This window comes from Sander lucioperca, chromosome 22 (assembly GCF_008315115.2).
Source record: "Sander lucioperca isolate FBNREF2018 chromosome 22, SLUC_FBN_1.2, whole genome shotgun sequence".
Lineage (NCBI taxonomy): Eukaryota > Metazoa > Chordata > Actinopteri > Perciformes > Percidae > Sander > Sander lucioperca.
This window is the reverse complement of record NC_050194.1, coordinates 15,523,660-15,547,145: the sequence shown is the minus strand read 5'-3', so window position 1 is coordinate 15,547,145 and position 23,486 is coordinate 15,523,660. Positions and strand designations below refer to the sequence as shown.

At 40.4% G+C, this 23,486-nt stretch overlaps 1 protein-coding gene across 2 annotated transcripts in view; it reads left to right on the top strand.

The window, feature by feature from the left end:
* The window catches only part of atrnl1b (attractin-like 1b), a 60,893-nt gene that overhangs the window by 6,197 nt on the left and 31,210 nt on the right, over positions 1-23,486 (top strand). For both annotated transcript variants that reach the window (XR_004107660.2, XM_031315068.2), the window contains exons 6-21: positions 781-955; positions 1,726-1,813; positions 2,275-2,530; positions 2,841-3,024; positions 3,126-3,280; positions 3,440-3,524; positions 3,805-4,019; positions 4,371-4,489; positions 4,883-5,015; positions 6,359-6,546; positions 7,814-8,027; positions 8,173-8,364; positions 11,686-11,919; positions 13,076-13,213; positions 15,376-15,469; positions 22,070-22,122. Coding sequence is in view for 1 of the 2 variants with exons in the window: in XM_031315068.2 (XP_031170928.1) it covers positions 781-955; positions 1,726-1,813; positions 2,275-2,530; positions 2,841-3,024; positions 3,126-3,280; positions 3,440-3,524; positions 3,805-4,019; positions 4,371-4,489; positions 4,883-5,015; positions 6,359-6,546; positions 7,814-8,027; positions 8,173-8,364; positions 11,686-11,919; positions 13,076-13,213; positions 15,376-15,469; positions 22,070-22,122 (2,523 nt within the window). In the remaining variant the exon portion in view is untranslated. The remainder of the gene's footprint in view (positions 1-780; positions 956-1,725; positions 1,814-2,274; positions 2,531-2,840; positions 3,025-3,125; positions 3,281-3,439; positions 3,525-3,804; positions 4,020-4,370; positions 4,490-4,882; positions 5,016-6,358; positions 6,547-7,813; positions 8,028-8,172; positions 8,365-11,685; positions 11,920-13,075; positions 13,214-15,375; positions 15,470-22,069; positions 22,123-23,486) is intronic.

The window sequence follows — 23,486 nt, the reverse complement described above, 5'->3', positions numbered from 1 at the left end:
CACACAATAGAAAAAGACTGAATTGAAGTATTTTTGAATCATTTCACCACATTCAAAACACTGAGTGATGAATCATATGCAACATACTTTTGCAATCACAGGTTGTAAAAATGATCATGTAGGAAGATGTAATGAAGAGACTGTGTTAGCAGACAAGTGTGCACAGCTGTGTTGTTTTGTGTCATAATGCTGATTGGTACCGTGCCGATAAGCCCTGTGACAGAGCGCTATTATGTAGCCTCCAGCTGGAGGGAACCAAATACTTTCACGTGATGAAACTTGACAGAGTCATTAGCAAAAGCATGTGCTTTTTCAGCACGGCCTTCATTCACACACAGTTAAACATATTCACACCTCCCTGTCTGTCATGTTCGGTTAAGGAGAGGCTATGCTTTCGTTTGGGTTTGAGAGAGGCATGTTTGCTATTTCACTGAGTAGGAATGAAAACGTGTCAGATGCTGCTGAAAAAATCCATCCTTAAAAGAGATTCAGCATCAGATAAATGTAGTTCTTTGTCTTAAAATAGTGGGGCACCTGTGTAGCTCACCTGGTAGAGTGTGCACCCATATACGGAAGCTCAGTCCTCGATGCAGCGGGCCCGGGTTCGACTCCGACTTGTGGCCCTTTGCTGCATGTCATTCCCCCCTTTCTCTCCCCATTTCATGTCTAAGCTGGCCTAAAAATCCCCCAAAAATAATCTTAAAAACAAATGTGTGTACATAGTGCAGCTATGAGCTATCAGCTGTTATTTCTTTCTTTCTTTCTCATCCCGTCTTGTAGGCCCAGACTGCTCTCTAACTGTACCTTCCACTGAGTCCTTCTGGGTTCTACCAAGTGTCAAGCCGTTTGGCACATCACTCGGCAGAGCTTCCCATAAGGCTGTGGTGCAAGAAAAGGTCATGTGGGTGGTGGGCGGATACACCTTCAACTACAGCTCTTTCCAGATGATTCTCAAGTAAGTCCCAGAGTATAGATTTTTCCACAAGCAAAATGTCTGTTTATTTGTTTTTGAATGAAAAAAATGAAACAATAACAAATATTTGGTAGTTTGTCCAGTCCACTGCATTCTCAGATTAAGTCCTGACCATTGTGTTAGTGTTAGGGCCACCTGTTTCGCTTTGTCAAAACTGGCAAGTGTGGGAGTTAATCTTTCAGTGGTTTGCTTTGTGAAAGTATAGGTGGTGCATTGACTTGAGAAATTGAGAATTTAGTATTTAGTGTACTTTGATGACGCGTCCAGATAAAATGCAGACTGGCTGATTAAAAGGCTGACATCTGTGCTGAGTCATGTCCTGGCTCAGAGTTAACTAATCTGAATTGCCTGGACACGCGCTCTCCATCTGATCCATCTGTTTGTTCAACATCAGGTGCTATGATTTCTGAGGAAAATTGATCCTGGGCTCCAAAAGTATTTTGAATTAATGACCAATGTGCGATGACATGACCAGCTGTTGTATAGTGAATGCCTACAAACATGAATTCTCCCGTGTTTATCAGTGTGCAAAACCTCTAGCTAAACAAAAGTTCTTTTTGTGACTGGAAGCGGTACCTTTGACATGAAGGAAACTGCTTCCTTTTGTGATTACATCAGCTGATCATGAGGTAAAATTAGATTTATGTGTCACGGAGGGACAAACTGCATGTGTGTAGTGTTTAATAAATGTGTTTCATGTTCAGCACAAGGTCATGCATTAAAGTGTAATGTTCTGTTGCTTTGCTCTGCAGCTACAACCTGGAGAGTGGCATCTGGAACACAGTTCCCATCAACAGTGGCCCTGTGCCAAGATACGGCCACTCACTCGCTGCCTACCAGGTAAACACACATACACATATGCCTCAACCTCTCTGGGTACAGATGTAATTTAAAATACGCTAATGTTAACAGGAGGGAGGGAGAATTAGATGGGGTGGAAGAGCAATAAAAGTTTGCTCACACAAAAAGGAAACCACACCTGTCGCTTTCAATTGGAAATTGCTCATTTTCAGTATTAACATGTCATCTTCAAATAACTACATGTCTTCAAACACAAAGCTTAGAGACATGTTTTCTTTCTCATGACCATATATCGATTATATTGTCAACATGAACAAGCTTTATGGCTTTATAAACTGAAAAGTAGAGGAAGGAATTACAACGAAACAGGCTTGTTTGAAAGGTACCTACATTTTCTATCTATATGTTTTGACACACTTCAGCCTTTCCTTTTGCTTTTATTACTGCATGCATCAGCTTCTTTGCATGCTTGTATAAACACTCAACTCTCTTTTTCTCAGGATGATATCTATATGTTTGGTGGGAAACTGGAGGCGGGCTGGGCGAATGTGACAGACGAGCTGTGGGTGTTTAACATACCAAGTCGGACGTGGCAGCGGAGAAACCCTGTGATTGGCCCACCAGCCCAGATTTACGCTGTGGAGGGTCACTCGGCCCACTGCGTCTCGCTAGATGAGGGCGAGGCCATTATGCTGGTCATCTTTGGCTACTCCCCCATCTACAGCTACATCAGCAACGTTCAGGAGTATAGCCTGAGTGAGTCACAGCTTAAAGAGACTGCTTGTTTCTCATTCTTTGAGCTCTCTATATTTTATATCCTATCCCTGTCGCATGACATCTTTGACATTTAAATCAAAACCTATAAAATATAAAGTGCACACAACAAAAAGACTGCCATTTATGCATTATCTGTTTTTTGCCAAATAATGTCAAAACGTTAAGGGTGAAGAGCCCAGCTGTCTCCAAGTGATTAAGGATGCACATTTTTGAAAATATCATTTGATTCCTATCATTTTCTTTTTTTTTTTACTGCAATAAAAGATTCCTGTACATGTGTTCTTGTCAGGGTCCAACACGTGGCTAGTGCCTGAGACCAAAGGTGCCGTTCCCCAGGGAGGTTACGGCCACAGCAGCACTTATGACAGTGCCAGTGGTAGTGTGTATATTCATGGAGGCTATAAGGCACTGCCTGCCAACAAGTACGGCCTTGTTGACGACCTTTACCGCTATGAGGTTAACACCCGGACATGGTAAATCAACACATACTCATTATGCATTCACGTCGGTGTATGTAAATCTGTTTGTTACGTGTTTTCTCATTACTCTTGCCCTTGACATGCATATGTTTTAGGTTCATTTTGAGAGAGAGCAGCTTTCCACGGTACTTGCACTCAGCTGTGCTCCTCAGCGGCACCCTGCTCATCTTCGGCGGCAACACACACAACGACACATCACTCAGCAACGGCGCCAAGTGTTTCTCTGCTGACTTCCTTGCGTATGACATCGGTAGGACTCATATTATTCTCAACATTATGCCACCATTTGAACGGTGACCTCTCCAGTGGTGTTATTAGCAACTTGAAAAATGTTTGTCAAAAACCTTCTCTAATGTCATAAGGACAAAGACACACCAGATGTTTACATATTGTTTTGTGTTTTCCTCAGCTTGTGATGAGTGGAGACTCCTGCCTAAACCAGACCTGCACAGGGATGTCAACCGCTTTGGTCACTCTGCTGTGGTCAGCAATGGGTGAGTCTCGCTTATGGAATCTGCAGTCAGACTAAAGCACACTGGACAGACGCTTCACACAAACTACAAGTTTTTACTACACATATCTTGTGGCTGCTTATTAAACAAGGTCATGACATCACATTTTACTGCCTGTTATTACTTTGTTGCACTTTTTGTAGAGTGATTTTTTTTTTTACCCTTCTGAAGTGTTTAATAAGTAGAAATAAATAGAACAATCAAGTTTATCTCTATTTTGTGCCTTCTTGTTTACACTCTGTTCTCACGTTTTCTTTGCCAGGTCTATGTATGTGTTTGGGGGCTTCTCCGGCGTGCTGCTCAACGATGTGCTTGTTTACCGACCCCCCAGCTGCCAGGCCTTCTTGGCAGAGGAAGGGTGTGTGAAGGCTGGGCCGGGGGTGCGCTGCATCTGGAGTAGAGGCCGCTGTCTTCCCTGGGAACCCAGTATGGTTAATGGAAGCCTCACTCCTGCCTCATTCTGCACCCCTAAACCTGGTGAGAAATTCAAAACTTTTTGCGGTTTAACTTTCCACTTTTTTGCAGAGTGAATGTTTCCTATCTGCTCTTCCACACTTACAACACAGGCATTTAGGCTCTTTGCTATTCTGAATGACTGCTGTTTTGGTTTTAGCTCTGACTAATAATAATAAACTTTTCATTACTTCAACAGAATGCTCTTCCTTTTAGGTTATCAACTAGTTTCATGCGTATTGTTTTCATATTCCTCAGGAACTATTTCCCTCTACTTAAATATAGATACATCTTATGTATTCCAGAAAATGTGTGATTTTGGACCATATACACTCATTACTGCACTCTGTTGTCCCTCTCCCTATATGTTTTTAGTCACAGTGGACGAGCGGTGCTACCGGTTCTCAGACTGTGCCAGCTGTACAGCCAACACCAACGGGTGCCAGTGGTGTGATGACAAGAAGTGCATCTCTGCCTCCAGCAACTGTTCCTCTGTGAGTCGTCCAACAGGGGGCGTCAGAGCACTTCTGGTCTTCTGAAACACACACACACACACACACACACACACACACACACACACACACACACACACACACACACACACTTGTGTTTGTAAGCTTGGGATATTGGTCATCTTCACTGTTGAAATCAAGTGATAATTCAGGTTATTATGGTGTCTCTGTTTAGGAAGAGTATATATTGTCCACATGTCGTACCTTTTAGTTAAATGTAATGCATAATAGTTTAAACAGGACTGTATTTTAGCGGTGAAAGATATTTACTCTCATGAGCTCTCAACAGTTCCACACTTTTTGGATCTATCTTAAATTTAAAGCTTCTGTCAACCGTCCTGTGTTTTCTATTCTCTCCTCTTTCTTTTTCTGTAGAACGTGAGGAACTTCACGGAGTGTCCAGTGCGGAACGAGCATGTGTGCAGCAAGCTTGCCAACTGCAAGAGCTGCTCACTGAATCTCAACTGTCAGTGGGACCAGAATCAGTCAGAGTGCCACGCTTTGCCTGGTAAGATAGACGTTGGGCCCCCAACATACATTTGCATACACATTGGCTTTGGACTTATACACGTGTATGAGAAGATGTCCAGATTTACTCTTTTGTTTTTTGGTTGCTGTAAGTGTAGCACTTACCATTGTACATTAACCTTATTGTTAATCTCATGGATACAATCTGATGAGAGTTTACGCTTCATAACATAAAACAGTCACTTGTGTTGTGAAATGATGAGATGTTGTGTTAAGTGTAATGAATGACCACACATTCAGACCTGAAGCGAATATTTAAACTTATAATCATTAAACCTTGCTATTAGGATTTGTACATTGTATTGTACATCTGACTTCAACACAGCATCTGCTGTTTGCAGAGATGCACTTTCAAGGTGTCATCCTGATGTTTGTCAGGCTTGGCAGTTTATTTATCTTACCTCTCACCCTCTACTCCCCCTCCCAAATGTTGACTGGCTAAATCTCAAGAAATGTTGCTGTCTCTATATCCATATTTTTCAGTTTGTAAAAACTTGTCGCCCAAGGGCTTGTTGCAGCAATGTTTGGGAGTTTCAAATCTTATGTGTGTATGTGTGTATTTCTGATGCCTGAAGGGGAGTCTCGGCACGATTCGCATGTACTTGCACACACATTTAAATGAGCACCCACCATATTTTTTACGAGAAGCAGTAATTAACAGGCTTTCTCTAAGGCAAACAAGTGCAGATTACACGTGCTCGCACGCATGCACACATGTACGCATACACACACACACACACACACACACACACACACACACACACACACACACACACACACACACACACACACACACACTCACACAAAGTCCTAAATCTTTAGTCTGCTGTGGTTTGGAAGGAAGCAGATAATCATAAACACAGATTGCAGGAAGTCTGCTATGTTCTCTACTTTTTTCTTGAAGAATGGTGTTGAGCAGAATTTAACTAATGATTTAAAGTGTAATTGAATTTAAAGCTTAAATAATTTATACATATATTTTTAAATGTATCAAATGACAAGGTGAAAACAATGTGAAATGGGTCCCTCTCAGTGATGAACATACTCAGAATTATCACCCAAATCTGCAGCTTCCATCAGCTTCACGTAGCTTTACAACAGGTTTTGGTTCACTCACACCGGTGTCATAGCGTCATTTTCGCCGACAGAAGGCCACTGTTGTCAACCAAAAAGCTCTAAAAACCCTTTGTACACAACCTCCTTAGCACCAAATGGCTAAAATGAAAAAGTCTTGTCAAAATAGTTTCACAGATTACTAACATCTAACATGTCTTGGCCCATGGCTCATACATCTTCTTATCATACACTTTTTTTTTTTCCCAGCCCAGCAGTGCAGTGAGGGATGGAGCCAGGTGGGGGAGGCCTGTCTGAGGATCAACTCCAGCCGCGAGAGTTATGACAATGCCCAACACTACTGCAAGAACCTCAATGGAAACATCGCCTCACTCACCACCTCCAAACAAGTGGACTTTGTGCTTGAGGAACTAAAGAAGCTCCAGCAACAAGACAAGGTAAATATAAAAGCCTGCAGTAAATACGGTATGTCAAATTCAATCCGAAATATTTTCAGCTATCCTCAGACGCCAGGTAATTGGGTATGCAGCTTACCACTTGGTGTTTAGCTGACAGAAGAGAACAAAGATTATCTGTCTGTAACTCTGATGAGTTATTCATTCTGAGATGATTTTCTCCTGATCAGTTTTGTACTTGTGCACAGCTCGGTTTCCTGTCTGATTGCGGCCCTGCTTTTAGCTTGTGTAATTCATGTCTTTCAACCATTTTTCATCACATTGTTTTCGATTTGGCAGTGCCACAGACTGTATGGTTTGTTTTTGACTATGATGCAATTACAAGTAGAAAACAATGCTTGGCTTTAGTTTCTGAGATACACTGTCACAGTTTCTTCTTTCTGCTTTATATAACACACCAGGGCCATATGACTCACTGTCTGTAGGAACAATCATAAGCACTTATCTAAGGCATAGCTTTTCTTTTAGTTTTCACTTTGATCAGAGTATAACTTTGAAATTCCTTTGCTTTTATAAAGTGCATTTTAAATTTTCTAATCGATTCTTAATATGCACAAATATATCAACACAATAACGGAAATCGGTGACACAAATACAAAATGTGTGTAAGTTTGTGGCATTCGTCCCTCCTCGAGTTTACATGTCTGAGTTAGTAGGCTCCAAATGCTTTAGACCCATACTGTGATATGCTGCACCTTGAGATGTCCAGTATGCCCAGCAATACAGTTGAGAACGGCTCATAAACTATGACTCATAAATTACGATTTGTTCATAGAAAGAAAAATAAATTGTCCTAACATCATAATTCAAGTCTCTTTCAACACTCACCTTCTCATCTCGCCACAGCTACACAGCTGCCTTGCACTGAAAGAAAATTATGGAGTCTACTGATGATTTTAGTTTGGTCATGCGTGCTGTATTCATGAGGATATCATTTGTTGTCAGTCTGCTGGAGTTGAAACTCGTGTGTTTGTTCCAAACAGAACCTTGACATGCAATTTCCCATCATTTCCCCATTACTTTGAGTTAAATCCTGAAGGCAAATAAGTATTCATATCTGTGAAATTATTCTCAGCAGACTTTTAATGGCATTCTTGGTTCCCAGGTGTAAATGCAGTAGCCGTTCATTTCTTAAATAGCATGATGGAGCAGAAAGGGGAGGCAGAGTTGCGATATTTTATCCTACATTTGAATACCCAGTGACTCGTCCGGCCTTTATGTGTTAAGCATTTTTTCCGTGTCTCCACAGCGGCTGTCTCCCTGGGTGGGCCTGAGAAAAATCAACGTGTCGTACTGGGGTTGGGAGGACATGTCTCCCTTCACCAACGGCAGCCTGCGCTGGCTGCCCGGCGAGCCCAGTGACTCTGGTTTCTGTGCATACCTGGAGGAGCCTCAGGTGTCAGGCCTGAGGGCCAATCCATGCACTGCCACTGCCCATGGCCTCATCTGTGAAAAAGCTACCGGTAAGACACGCTCACATGCATGCATGCGTATACTGCATGGATATGATCTATCTGTTTGGAAACGTTGTAACATTACATAGGAATTGCACTCTGATATGAAAATGACCCATTATCCTTTCCTTCTATCTTGTCCTTTCCTGTCCAGGAAACCCCAACCAGAGTTCCCGTCCATCCTGTAAGAAGCCTTGCTCGCTGCACACCAATTGTGCCAACTGTACCAGCCAGGCCATGGAGTGTATGTGGTGCGGCAGTGCGCAGCGCTGTGTCGACTCAACTGCCTATGTTATCTCTTTCCCCTATGGCCAGTGTCTGGAGTGGCAGACTGGTGATTGTGTGGGTAAGTGTCTTTTACGTACCATAATCTAGATGAGGCTTCTTTGAGTCTATAGTCTGGCATTAAGGTAGCCGGCAATACGCTTTCCCAGGTTGCTTTCTGTAAGCAATCAATATTCATCACAGCCAGAAAGGAGGTTAAGGGAGGAAAACAGCTTAAAGTGGAAGGTGTTTGTGTCAGAGGGAAAATGGTATTAGTTTCCTTTGATTCGCTTTGGAAGTTTTTTTTGACGTTGTAATGCCCAATTGCTCTCGCATAGAGTCGCCCCAACTGATTTCCCTGTTGACCATGCTACTGATGGACTATTAAGCAGTATCTGGCTTTACGTGGTTTAAAGACAGTCACGTATCAAGGAACAATTACAGAGAAACCTACAAAAATAAATTCTCTCTGCGAATGAGAAGTATGATGGGAATAGCTGCATATACAGTAATGTAAATATGAACGTTATTGTAGTTTTTGGAGTAGGATTACGGAAAAGATTCACCCGAGGAAAAAGTGATTATCCATCAGAGTTGAATAGATCAGATAATAGGCTTAGATTCAAACATGAAACGATATCTTGGAACAACAAAACACATCTGCTTCATTTGTTATTTTTATTTGTCATCATATCTAAAAGTAAATAAAATAAGCACTGGACACATAGAGAGGCTAAACTGTTGACAGTATTTTTCACTTCACATTGCTAAGTTGATCCGAGGGATCCCTCACCTGAAGGTCCGTGCTGTTGTGCTGCGTGATGTATGAATTATATCCACAGTTGTGTCAGATCGTAAAAACATCTCAGATCAGTTTAGCGAGTAACAAATTTAGGGAGCTGAAGGGTGCAGTCTCAAATTAATTTGTGTCAGCTGGTGTTGGGTCACTCAGAGACGTTTCTGTACACTGTGGATATTTGTCTTGAGGAATTTGTCCCCTTTGGCTTGAAGGACAGAGAAGGGTATCCTATAAATTCTCTTTCTGTTTGCTCTGACTTTGCTCCTTCAAGTTTCAAACCTTTGAAAACACCACTTAAGTCTTGAATTACCTCTCTTACTTTACTTCTTTCCTCCTCATTTTCAGTGCATAGAGAGGCTTTCTTTATGCTGAGTACATTGCACACATGTACTTCAAACCATAGACCTTGGATGAAATGCCCTGTAGTATCATTACCTTCAGGGAGGCTTTGAAAGGGCAGACTGTGATGTATGTGTTGCTCTCAGTAGATATTTTTAATTTTGCATTTCTGACCTTGCACAAGTAGTTATTTTTTGGGAGTTACTAATACTTGGTAGTAGTTTGTTGCTTTGCTGTAAGGAAGCACTCTTTATTCATGGCCTTCAGCAGCAGTTCTAGTGATTTCTACCTGTCATGTTAAGTAGTAATCCATAATACCTCTTCAGCTTCTTATCTTACCAGATCAAACAGTCAGACCAAATGTATCAACATCACATCTCTGCTATGAACACACTGTCTATCTGTTTCATCAACATAGGTCAGAAAAAGCGAATCCCCTGAAGCTGCATTTACTTCAGATATACTGTAATTTAAAAGATGCAGCGTGGAGTTGACTTTCCCTTTTTCCTCCCAGCATTTTGCTTGGTCCTTGATTTGATCTTTGATAGTAGATAGTGGGCTGTGTGCTCCATACTACATCAACTCCATTGTTTTAGGTCCTGCAGTTACGCTGTAAGTGACTAGATGCACAGTACAGTAGGTGAGCTGAAACAATGAGTCTGTTGGACTGTTGGTGGGACAAAATAAGCTATTTGAATACGCACCTTTGGCTCTGGGAATTTAAAATTTGTAACTCACATTTTCTCTTCTGTCACTTTATAGGGGGAGGGAGGGATCATTAATTGATTCATTGAGAAAATAATCTGCAGATGAACTGATTTTGAAAATAGTCATTAGTTGTTATTCTGTGCTGTATTTATATTAAAAGAAGCCATTAGGAAGTACTGGTAAAATATAATTCTGTATCTCTGCCATCACAATATTCAGAAGTATGCTTTGGTCATTAAAAACTAGATTCCATCATATTTTAAGAGGCCGTGCCTTGACTGCATCCTCTGTTTCTCTACTATTATCGGTTTCTGCACAATTTCTTAAGCTGCGGAGGGCAGTGATGGCATTTGTGATTAAATGATGATGTTAAACTCGTTTACATTTTAAAATGCACTTGAAAGCTTCCATAAATAAATTCAGACTTGACAGTGTTGTCGAGAGAATAGGGGCTAGGAATACAGGTTATATTTGCTCGGCTTAACACTGGATAAAGCGACACACATTTTGCTGTACAGACCCAGTCACGATCACTATCCAATTTATGTCGTTCGTGTTCACACAGAGTTTTTATTTCAACATGCTTTTGTGTTGTGGCAAGACAAAAGTCCTCCTTCAGCTGCTTCTTTTCTCAGAATGGTATGCTAGTTAGAAATCAGCCACTAGAAATCAGCCTGTTGTCAAAACATACTTAAATGGCCTTACTTTGTGCTGATTGTTCTCGCGTCATGGTTTCACATCCATTAGCAGAATAGCTGGAGACTTTTTGACATAAACTGAGGTAAAAGCACTCAATGTTTGTCTCCTTAAAATAGTAGTGGCATTTTCCCCATTTGAAGTGTCTGTCTGGATGGCAAGTGGCGGCACTGAAACTTGTCAAGCAATTTAGGGGCCCAAAAGTTCATCCCCCAACTGATGAAACAGCATCGCTCCCTTGGGTTTCTGAGTTTGGAGCGAGGTGCCACCTCACACATCACATTTAAGCCTTTCATTGAACTTTGCTCAAATAACAAACCTTTCACTGGCCCTTGTGTGCTGATACATTTTGTTTTATCATTCTTTGGCCTTTTCACCTCTCAATCAACTGTTAAATGCTCAACACTTGCTTCTTATCGTCTTATGTGCCCTCAAATCTACAGCTCACTAGATAACCAGCTTGTGTTTTCAGTGCAAAGCACATTCATGCTCCTTAATCTGCATGTCCTGCTAAAGGCTAAGAAATGACTGATTTTGTATGTTTAAAAGCCTGAAATCCTGAAAGCAACATCCCTCAGGATTTTATTTGCGGCGACATTGGGCCTTGTTACAATTTGCCTTCTGCTGTTTGTTTTAAGGTTACTACCCTGGTAAATAAATGTTAAAATGAAAAGAAATTGACAATAAACAAAGACAAAAAAAGCAATTTGGGGTTTATATATATATATATATATATATATACACACAAATAAATAAATAAATAAATAAATAAAAAGAGCAAAGGAGTGCAACAGTAATGGAAACTTTCCAATATGATAGTTTTAAGAAATAAAAGTCTCTCACTCTTCGTCTCTCCTTTAGCCCAGAACTGTTCAGGCCTGCGGACATGTTCCCAATGCCTGGAGCAGCCTGAGTGTGGCTGGTGTGGAGATCCCAGCAGCACAGGGAAGGGCCTGTGCATAGAGGGCTCTTACCGGGGGCCGATGAAAAGACTGGCGAAGCAGGGCCAGCAGGTCCAGTCCCAGGACATGATCCTGGAGCCGGGCATCTGCCCCAAAGACAAGGGCTACGAGTGGGCCTTCATTCACTGCCCTGGTAAGGAATCCACTTCCTCTCTGTCTTACTGAAATTACAGATCATGCGTCATAAGTGTACCTTCTTGAGAGGTTGTTATTACTGTACCTATTAACTGTCACGTCTTAAGTTTAAAAAAATGTTCTTGTCAAGGATTCCTGTTACAGCTTCCCTATGCAACTAATCCCTCCCTGCTGACTTTATGCAATCTTATGCTAGTATGCCATTTAATGCAGTCATCAAGCCCCAGTCCATACAACCACGTCATATAAGACGATGATATACTCAGAGTTGTAATATGAGACTGTGCGGTGTGCTCAGTGGCTCAGTGATATTAATAAAAAACCTTGAGAAATCTGAAGGGACATGTAGTTTTGGATGATATTTTGCCTTATTATTTAAGCCTTTAGGTGCAAAGCTTGGCGTTTTTCATTTTTTCATTCTCAATGATGGGATGAATTATAACAATCCATATTTACAGTGTGGAAAAAACAATGCAAACAAGGTTAACTTATGAATCAGTCTTACATAAAAGAAACACTTCTTATTTTTTTTTATTTTATATACTTTTCCATTAGATGTATCTAATTATTATTTCCAATTGGACACATAGATGCAGCTTCATTAAAAGTTGCAGCCATTAAAAATATTTTAAAAGTCAAGTCTGATTAAATGGCAATTAATATGACATGGCAGACACAAGCTGCTGACAGCTCTAATGGGTCTGTTGATTTTCCAAGAAGCAATAATAACAACAACCCCTAAGTGTACGTTTTGCTGGGCGAGTGTCAAATCCAAGCTTTTTAATTAGCTGCAGGGAGCATAAGCAACATGATTGTGTGGCTTGGATTCAAACTATACAAAAATGAATCTGTAAATCTGACTTGCAGGCACATGAAGATGATTGTGACTGCAAGCATGTTAATTCACTCTTCCTGTCCCTAATCATAAAATAAATAAATAAATAATCCATGTTAGTTCCACCTTGTGTTAGCTTTCTCTAGGATAAGGATACATTAACTGTGGTAGCCATGAGTTGCTTAATGTGTTAAGATTTGACATTTCATATTCACTTATTTCCTATACATCTAGTTGAAATACAGAAAGTTAAAGCAGTGAAATGTATTCCAACCCTGCTGTTGCATTAATCCATAACCTCTCTCTGTTTCTTTGTCAGCATGCCAGTGTAATGGCCACAGCACGTGTGTGAACGGCAGTGTGTGCGAACAGTGCCGTAACCTCACCACTGGTCCTCACTGCCAGACATGCATGCCGGGTTACCATGGAGACCCAACCAATGGCGGCAAATGCCAGGGTAAGTGCCGCATCACCGCAGAAATTAGTTATTCTGCACACATACGACATAATGAATTTACTTGTTATTGTTTTAGTGATGGAGTCAATTGATTTAACTCTAACCCTCTTAATCTTTCCTCAATCATCTGTATGCATTTCATTTCAGTTAACAATCATTAAGTTTAAACAAATACAACACAAATTACATTCTCTATTTTCTTTTATTTTGACGAGACCTACTGTGTGTAAAAGATAATTAAACTTTTAGAAAAATATTATCTGCTTCTTGAATTCTAATTAGGATGTTCCGTGATAAACATGCAGTAATAACGCAACTTAACTAACAGAGGGCACTATTGTGTATTGAGAGGAATTGGTGACAATTTGTCCATCCTGTTTGATTAATGAGAATATTCCTCCATGTTGGTTTCATAAAGTGTTCACAGAAAAACAACTAAAGGTAAAATAGACATCTGGTCTCTGTTGGTTTCTTTTTGCCATGGCAACTGAGTTGAAAATACCACTCTCACTAAAGACAAGGAAATGTCAAGATCAACTGTGTTTTCCTGACATAAGAGTGAGTGTAGAGCAGATGTGGTACACTGTGGGAAGTGGAGGTAACGCTGAACTGACTTCTTGCGTTTCTGTGGTTTGAAAATAGAAATGCGTCATTTATCTTGATTTTGGTTGAAGGGATATACAGACAGACACACACACTCAACAAAACTTTTGATTGAGTTTTTATATCACACTTGATGCAGATTTATTATCCGTGTCTCGTGCAGAATACATTTTCTGGAGTGACTGCAAAGCCATAATTTATACAGCATTCTTTTTTCTTCCTTTTTTTTTTTTTTTTTTTTAAAACAAACATACTTAATGTTTGCTGAATCTAATGTAGAGAATGGCTGTAAACATTAGGGTGTTAGCTTAGGAACTAAGCATTCAACTGAATATAAAATGATTTTATGTGAATTTGGTAACAGTCTCAGGGTGTTATTAAATAAATTGGAGATTGACTGAAGACTGGTAGTAGAGCTTTCTTGTCAAGAGAAGATTTACCCACGCTCCGTGTCCCTTATAAGACGTGAATAGCATTCCTGAGAAATTACATGGAGGCTATTGTTTGAATTGCCAGACTGTGACACACACACACACACACACACACACACACACACACACACACACACACACACACACCTGGGAGCTGCTAATGCATAGGCTATGGCTATAGCTGTAACCTGTAAAGGGAAACTACACAGGTGATCATCTGTGAAGGGAATATTCTGCTTATTCTTTTGGAGCCTGGGGGCGAAATGACTCAACATCATTATATGCCATGAGTACATGCAAATAGAACCATGCTTTAATGTAAACACAAGGGGATCCATTGCATATTTAGTGTTTGTTTTATGCACATTAGGCATTTCCCTCCTACCTAGCGTGACTTGCACACAGTACAACTAAATCCCTGTATCACCAGCTGTCAATAAGAAGAAATGTAGGAGAAAGTGCTATGATACTCAGTTAAAAGCACTCATGTCACCTGAAATAGTCATGTACCATCTTAGGTGCTATGAAGGAGGTTTAGAACTGTGTCCACTGACCCTTCTGTAAAACACCTTCTCAGTGTTTTAAAGATCAGTCAACTGAAAGGAATAGGTTATTTTTTTGCAAGTGCAAACCTGAAAGGCTGCCCCACTAGTAGCACTTAAGGAGCCAATTCACACATCTATTGCTGCACTTTTTTATATTCCACACACACACATGCCCAGTGGGTATTGTGGTGTCCTATCTAGGGGGGGGCATATTTTCTCCATCATGTCTCAGATCTTTGAAGTTCAGCCAATCTTTTGGGAAATACACTTGTTTACCATCCTACCCAGATCAATATCAATTTCATCTCAGAGTGTTCAGTACAGCAGAAGACATGTCTGTAGCCTAGCTTAGCACAAACACTGCAAGCAATGGGAAACTGCTAGCCTAGTGCTATAAAGTGGGGGAAAACAACTGTTACGACAAGAAGTGTAGGCTTTATTATAGCCCTCAGGAGATCCTGAACTCAAAGCTTTAAACGTGCAAGCACATACAAACAAAAATCTTCACTTTATTCACATTTTCAGCTTTGTTTGATGCTAATCAACAATCCAATTTCCATCTGTGTTTTGTTGCCCCTTCCAGCCTGTAAGTGTAATGGTCATGCAAGTGTGTGCCAGGTGTTAACTGGCAAGTGCTTCTGTACCACCAAGGGGATCAAAGGAGACCAGTGCCAGCTGTGAGTACTCCGACCACATGCTTACACACACATGCAAAAACAGAAGTGCTTTGTCGTTTTTTAAATGGTTGCATTTTCCAACATTTCATAGTATAGCTGTTTACTACCACATGAATTTATGGTCAGTTCAGCATCTACATACGCTGTTTCCAAAAGTTCAGATTTGCAACAGAGAGGTCAACTAAGAGATGTTCCGACTGAAATTCACTGACTTGAGTTAATGCCAATCAAAAGCGAGTCTCTGTGCTGCCTGTTACCGGGCCAGTCATCAGTTGGGATGGAGCCATGACGAAATGCTCGCAGCTATTTTAAGAGAAAGTCATTCTGACAAGCGAGACAGATACATATGGGAGGGTGTGATGTGCTGTTTGTGATATTTTGCCTAAAAAACCTAAATATTGGTTCAGCGATTTCCACATATTTATGAACAGAGCTTCTGTTATGAAATAGATATAAAAACCCACCCTGGAGATTTTAAAGAGGACCCAAAAGCTTTAACTAAACAAATCCTTAATACTGTACATATTGGATTAGTGCTGTCATGAATTAGTCAGAAAGACACTCAAAAATAAGTATATACATATTAAATGGACATTGATTTGGTTTTGAATCATGACATAGTCGGACTTTCAGTCCCCCCTTTGTTTTAATTATATGATGGGCTTCATAGACTGTGAGGTCACAGTTCATGGGCATTGATTTCTGATCACTGAGAGCAGCCCTCTTCCTTCTCATGTGGAGGATTGGATATTGTAATGATTTGGCGGTATAAAAAAAAAAAGAAAAACCCATCAGTTGGCGTTATTGTCCAGAAACTCCACCTCCAGCAGGATTTCTGCTGACACAGTGGATTTCCTCCAGTGTGGGAGGACCATCTCCACTTAGCTGTCTGCTTTCCCAGTTGTAAGCAGAATGGACTCTGATGCTTTTAATACCCCTAATGCAGTTAGAGTTATAGGGGGGTCACTAGCAAAAACGAATGCACATACACACCCACACACCATGCCTTGAAGTCTCTCTCTCTCTCTCTCTCTCTCTCTCTCTCTCTCTCTCTCTCTCTCTCTCTCTCTCTCTCTCTCTCTCTCTCTCTCTCTCTCGAAAAGCACGTCCTATAAGTCTCTCTAACACTGGATCACAATTGCATATTCAGTTTAGTGTTTAGGTTTGTCATTTCTACGTATTCAGTCACACATTTCAAACCATATTTAATCTGATTTGTTAATTAAAAAAAACATTTAAAGTTCAAGTCAGATTTTGCACGTCATACTGATTCTATTGAGACATCTTCTCGCTGAATACAATGACAACCGTTTAGTCAGCACAAGTCACATACAGTAGTCATGATGCCCCCCTGTGGAGTTTTCTTAAAAACAAACAAAAGTTCTGTTTGCATGATCGGTTTCTCACCAAAACACATTGTGTGTATCACTGAGGTCTAACAAACTAATGAATGCATTTCCTTCCTCATAAAACATTTGTCAAGGGTTTTTAATATTTAAAATTGTGGGTAGTTTACATCCTATTTTACCAACTAGTCTGCTTCCTCTTTGCCTTTGTTGGCATATGGCTACACTTGTGGAATGGTGTCTCCACATGTTCCTGCAAAACAAAACGGGGAACCACTCCTAAAAACATCACTCCATAGCACCACTAGTGGTCAAAAAGTTCACAGGGTGCCTTTTAATCTTTCGGGTTGAAATCTCAAACAAAGTTGTTGTCTTTTTTTTTATAATCAATTTAAATAATGTTTTATAAATACCCAACTTGAAAGTCGTTAGAATACATTTTCATACTGAGTAACCCAACTATGTTTTGCCAAATTAGTTTTCGCAGCCTGCACATGTTCACACAATTTACACATGGTCACATGTGGATAAACATGTTAGAGGCATCGTGCTCTGTATGTAAATCATGCGTTTGCATGAGCTGTTAACCAGAAGAAAACTGTATGTGATTAGAAAATATATATTTACATAATCTGAAGCATTTTCTTATAATTACATGTACAGTACATTGTTCTACTTTTATACTTTGATGGTCGATCTAAACTGTAGTAGTCCAACCTGTATTCATGTGTCATAAAAACCCAGTATCTAGCAATATTGTTTTTTTTTTTCTTCTTAACCTGTTACACCCTTTGTGTCAGGAGCAGTTTTTTCATAGGAGCCAATACGTGGTAGTTATTCTAAGTACTGACGACCACCGTGCTGGAACCGAAAATGAAAGTGCGTCACCTATAGAGACTCAAAGTTCATCAACAAAGTCTATTTCTTGGACACTACAAGGTAGTTGACGTCAAAGCCTTGGAGGCATATTCACAATGTGCAAGAAACACCACTGAGTGAGAGAACACAAGTGCTCAGGAAGAGGGAGAGGCTGGAGGAGAGTGAGACCTCAATGCTTTTCTCTCGACTTTGACAGTAAATAAATGGCGCTTTGCACAAATGACGGAAACATCACTGCTACCAGATGGAATGCAGCGCAGTACAATGCAGAGCAACACACGGATAGCAGGTGGCTAACAGTTGACACAAATGACTCTGTTTCCACCCTACGAAATCAGAGGGGTGTATCAGAACGGGCCAAGCACCAGCAGGCTGATCATCAGCCATTTAGAGGGTGGATGTGCCCATACAGCTCTGGATCCAGTTATGGGAAAGGTTCCTGCAGCCCATTACTGATTATCAGCTTCAAATTTAGCCAGCAACATAAACCACCAGAATATGTTGCTAATTCAGTCCCATTTACACTTTAATTAGATTGTCATTATCAACAACCGCTGTTTCAGTGCTGTCTTTAATCTCAAAATCAAGATGCATTTTCACATTCAAACATTTTGGAGTATTCAATTTTACTCAAGTGTAATCTAATTAGTGTGTATGTATTGACAGTTGGGGTGTTTGCTGTTCCCTTTTTTGTAATGTAATTTCTAGTATCTCATTACATGTAATCAGTGTCACCCCAACCCCTGTCTGCCACTCAGTCGCACCGCCCCCAGCAGTAACCCTTACACAAAGACCTCCACACAAGGGTACTCTGTCTTTTCCGCAATGTGCACAACAGTACACACATGCACTCTTTCACACTTGCATGCACCGCGACCACCGACGCCATTAGGACCTCCAAATAATAGCTGCAGTAATGAAGTGAAATGTGCATCAGTGCAAAATAGAATTGTTTTTGAAAACAATTGATGAGGTCCACACTGCGTTACATTGATGACTCATACAAGAGTGGTTAGGGAAATATTTTTCTGTGATAGTGCTCATTATTCAGGATCCTTCTTGTGCTGGAGGTAACAGAGAGTAGCTCTGAGAGTGTACACGTGTGTGCCTGCTTTGGCCTGCGTATGTGTGAAGGACATTGTTCATAGCACATTTCTGTGTGTGTGTGTGTCTGTCTGTCTGTCTGTCTGTCTGTCTGTCTGTCTGTGTGTGTCTGTGTGTGTTTTGCCTGTTAAATCCCAGTGTGTGCACAAGCACAGACAAAGGTTCCAAGTTGAGTGTAGATCAAATTAAGATACAGTGGAGGGGGATTGCCTGAAGTTCAGATGTGTGCATGCATGCATGCAGGTGTAGATTAAATTAAGATACAGCGTAGGGCAGTTGTATTTTACACTTCAAGATGAGCGTGCGAGTGTGTGTGTGTGCTTTGCCATCTACAAATGCCAGGCAGCTAAAATGCCCCAGGAGTGATGTTCTGCAAGGTTCAAAAGCCTGTGGCGGCATTTGTCCTCGGTCCTTTGTACCATGGTAAAAAAAGCACTCTACCCTTTCTTTGCCAATTTAATATAAACAGTGAGAGCAGCAGAGCTGGCCCCTCCCCAGCCCAGTGTCCTGCCCCCATTAGATCAGTCAGAGCACTGATGCTTGTCCTTCAGGACTTGCTGGTTAGATATAGAGGCAGAATCCTTCTTCATCCGGCCAGTTAATATTGTTAAAGCATGCATTTACTATGCATGTGTCTCTGAGTAATCAGCAGCTGTAAAACAGCTGTTGGAGACAAGAGATATGACCGTATATAAGATATATAAGCATCAGCTATATGAACAATTTATAATTCACTTTTTAAGCTTAAAAGCTCAAATTACAGTATTACAACGTTTTTACTCTAAATATCACCAGGAAGTGATACAGAGTGTAGAGTGTTGGAACACATCTCCACCCACATCTGACTGACATTTGTTTGCGTAATGCCGTCTGTCTTGTGAATCCAAAAATGCTACAAAACAACCAGTGTTGCGTTATTTTTAGAGGGAGAGTCATTCACTGTAACATCACTATCAACCACCTCCTCCTCAGCAGCGTTCGTGTCTCTCAGCTGGTTTGCTCCACTCCTCCATATCCCTCTTGGCTGGGTGTCCTCTCTGACTCCTCAACACCGCCTCTGATATTCACGTTTTAACAACTCTAACTGGTTATCTGTGAGATAAAAAACAACAGTGACACAAAATCAGCGTGGTAATAGATAACTTGTATGTTTTAATGCCATTTTTACTTTATTAGTGCATATGTAGTTCTTCTTACAGCAGAGGGATGACATAGTAGTTCCAAGTAAATTGTAGAGTGTTAAATATTGCGAGACAGAGCGGGGAGATGCATTAAAAAGGAGATAGAGAACACTGAACACTGATCCAATAAACACTGCCATATGTTCCTCCTCATTACAGGCCTTTGCAAAGCCATGAACCTGATAAAACCCATGGAACAGTTGATGGCACTCTATGGATGGTAAATGATTTAGCTTGGCAGCACTTCATTTGAAAGTCAGACTATTTTGGCTGATGTCATGCCACACTATCTGTGTAAAAATTGTGTATAGTGTCAAACTGCAGTGGTTTAAGCAAACTGCATGACCTTACAGGACACCCAAGAAAATCATTTACATCCTTCTATTTAATAAATGCACAGGAAAACATGTTTCTTTAGAAATGTGTTAATCCAACTCTGAAGGACAGTATAGAGATGGCATCTTAAATTGTTAGAGAATCAAGTTCATACAGAATGTGTAGCAGTGAATGGCGGAAAGGTTTAAAGTGGTGCATCTTTTTATTGTCAATAGACAGTTAATGTTTGTATTTGCCATTTGTGAGGACAGTGGCGATGTCCGAGGCTTCAAAATTAGTGTTTGTCAACTAACAACAACAATGGATTGGAGGCAAATGGAAGCTAGTAATTGTCCAATTTTCACACCATGTTTAGCCCTGGGTTTGGACCCTCATTAGCTAGAGTTATAGATTCATTGGCCCTGGGCTTACAGTCATTTCACACTTGCAACAAACACAAACCATGGGTAGGCAGAGGTAATTATAGTTCATATATATTTTTTTCTTCTTCTGGAAATGACTACTTTTTGTTTGCTTCTTATTTGTCACGGTTTTATAGTTGTATTGTCATAAGAATTAGAAAAAGTATTTTTTGCTTCACTGGCTCTTTAAAGGGGGAAATTAAACTGTATATTTCTTTCCGCATGAAGACCATCAGTGCCCTTTATTACTGTGTGCTTCATGTATATGTTAATTAATGTTACAGTGGAAAATGGTTGCTAAATGCTTTAAAATGAGTTTTGTGTTTTAAAAAAATTAAATAAAGTCTATAACTCCAACAGACTGAACAGCATAATAAGAAATGCAAGGGTGCATCATTTTGATGCACAGTTTAGTGAAAGAAAGGCATGATATATAATTGTACTCAAAGTACTACACAGCAGACTCATTGTCTCATTTCCTCCTGATGTTTGTCATGCCTCCTGTGTACATCTTGATCACACGCTGCTGTACAAGGTTTCTGTTGAACAGCTTTGGTCCATGCAGATGTAAACAGATGCCAGAAATTACCTAGAGTCACTGACCAAATGTAGTCTTGATAAGTATTTTTTGGTACTTGTTTTGTAGCATTTTGAAGTAGTTCATGTTCTTGTTTAGGTTTAGTTCTTTTTCAACATTGAATTTGTTGTCAATTGTTGTTTGAGATTCTAACACTGGTTAAGAAATATACTGCACTTTAGTGCTGTGGATACTAAACTCCACTCCAGAACAGGGTTATCCCTGATCTTTGTGGGTTATCTCCAAAAATGTAGCTGTAACAAGGCTATGAATCGACGGGGGAATCAAAAGTAATAGGATGATCATTTTGCAATCAAAAGTAAACAAAGTCATGTGCTGTAAGTGCTGTGAAGATGTTCACCATATGCCCTGATTATCAAGTCTGAATCCTTAAACTCTGATTCTCAATTTTGGATTATTTATCTCAAATAATCAAGTAGGAATTATTGTACTTAAATTGGGCTGTTTGCTCAAAGGACGTTAAGGGATTAAATTAGTACGTTACTTTTAGATGCCACTCTGGGCTCTGTGATCAGGTGGTACATAAAGTTTGTTGCATGTCACTGTGTTGCTTTGATAAACAAAATCTAATTAACTTTTGCAAACTATCAGATTATTTCCTCTTCGTCAGAAGTAAGAGACCTGATGAAGTGCCAACAGCAGGAGCTAATGCGCTGGCACTTGGCAAACACTGCTCCTGATAAGGAAGCATTCTTGCTCTGTCTGTTAGCGCTCTTCTTCATCTTGTTCTCTCGTCTCTGTTGTCTTCACTGCAGATGTGACTCAGAAAACCGTTACCTTGGCAATCCACTCAGAGGAACCTGTTACTGTGAGTAATTCTACGCTGGACGGCTACTTGCTGTAGAGACAGCTCATAAGCATGCGCACACCTTGATTATTTTTGGCTATTCTCTCTCTCTCTCTCTCTCTCTCTCTCTCTCTCTCTCTCTCTCTCTCTCTCTCTCTCTCTCTCTCTCTCTCTCTCTCTCTCTCTCTCTCTCTCTCTCTCTCTTCTACTTGACTACTTCCACTCAGGGCAGATGGAGCATTTTAGCACTTTGGCACCAGGGGCGCTTGTTCAGTGATAGAATGACTTGTCGTGAAAATGTCAAGTGCATCAGAAGGAGTGAGTGATTAAGCTAATCAAGGACATGGAGGGAGTAAAAACTCTCCACTTGTCTCAACTCTCTCCCTCAATCAGCCACCTTCTCTTTCATTAATTTAGAAAGTTGACTAAATGTTAGTTTGACTTGAGTGCACTGCAGTACAATGAAAACCTATCAACAAGCCGGCTGCATTATGGCATAAAAAAATGACATAAAGTTTACACCCAGTGCCCAGTATTCTTCTGTATACTGTACATGTAGGTGTCTGTGCTTTGTGTGTTTATTTGCATGATGTGGTGTCCTTCATGGTGCTGCAGTACATCTCTCATTCAACTCTCTCGCCACTGACAACAGAGCCTTTGCCAAGGTTTTTGTCCCTTTTTGAAATGCCACAGCCTGACACGGGCTCAATGAGGGGAAGACAGGAACTAAAAGCCTGGAGCTTGCTTTAACCTCTGCATACCACTGGGACCTTCTCTTGAGCTCTGTTACGCAGTATTGTAAACATGACACCCCTGACTGTCTGAAAGGCCATTGAGCAAGGATTAACACGCCCCACTCACTGTGACGTCATCCAGCTACTTCACAGTGTGTATTCGTTGACTTCTCACTTCTGCTATCTCCCAAACTGTTCAATTAAAACCCTTTGACTACCACATGGATACTTAACCACGCATGCAATCAAACAGAAAACTGTCAGGCGACAAGTTTAGTTTTGCTTCTGAATAATCACAAACACAATTTATATGTGACAATTTTGTTTGTTGATGTCCACTTACACACAAATGTCCATTATGATATTTAGCATTAAAAAGTCAGACCGTGTAGATCTCTAATATTTAAAGTTTGGAACAGGAACAACATGTTTAGGCCCACCTTTCTACTGCACGATTTGTCGCACCCAGACAAAATGATGTACACCCAATTTGACCCGAGCATCAGTAAGAAAGCATTTTAATCCACATAGTTGGATTTATACAAAAAGGTTGACTGATCAATTATTCTGTCTTTATTTATTGTTAAAAAAAATAATCTGCCCACTGGAAATGTAATCATCTACTGCCCCATTACTTGCAAACAAAAAAAT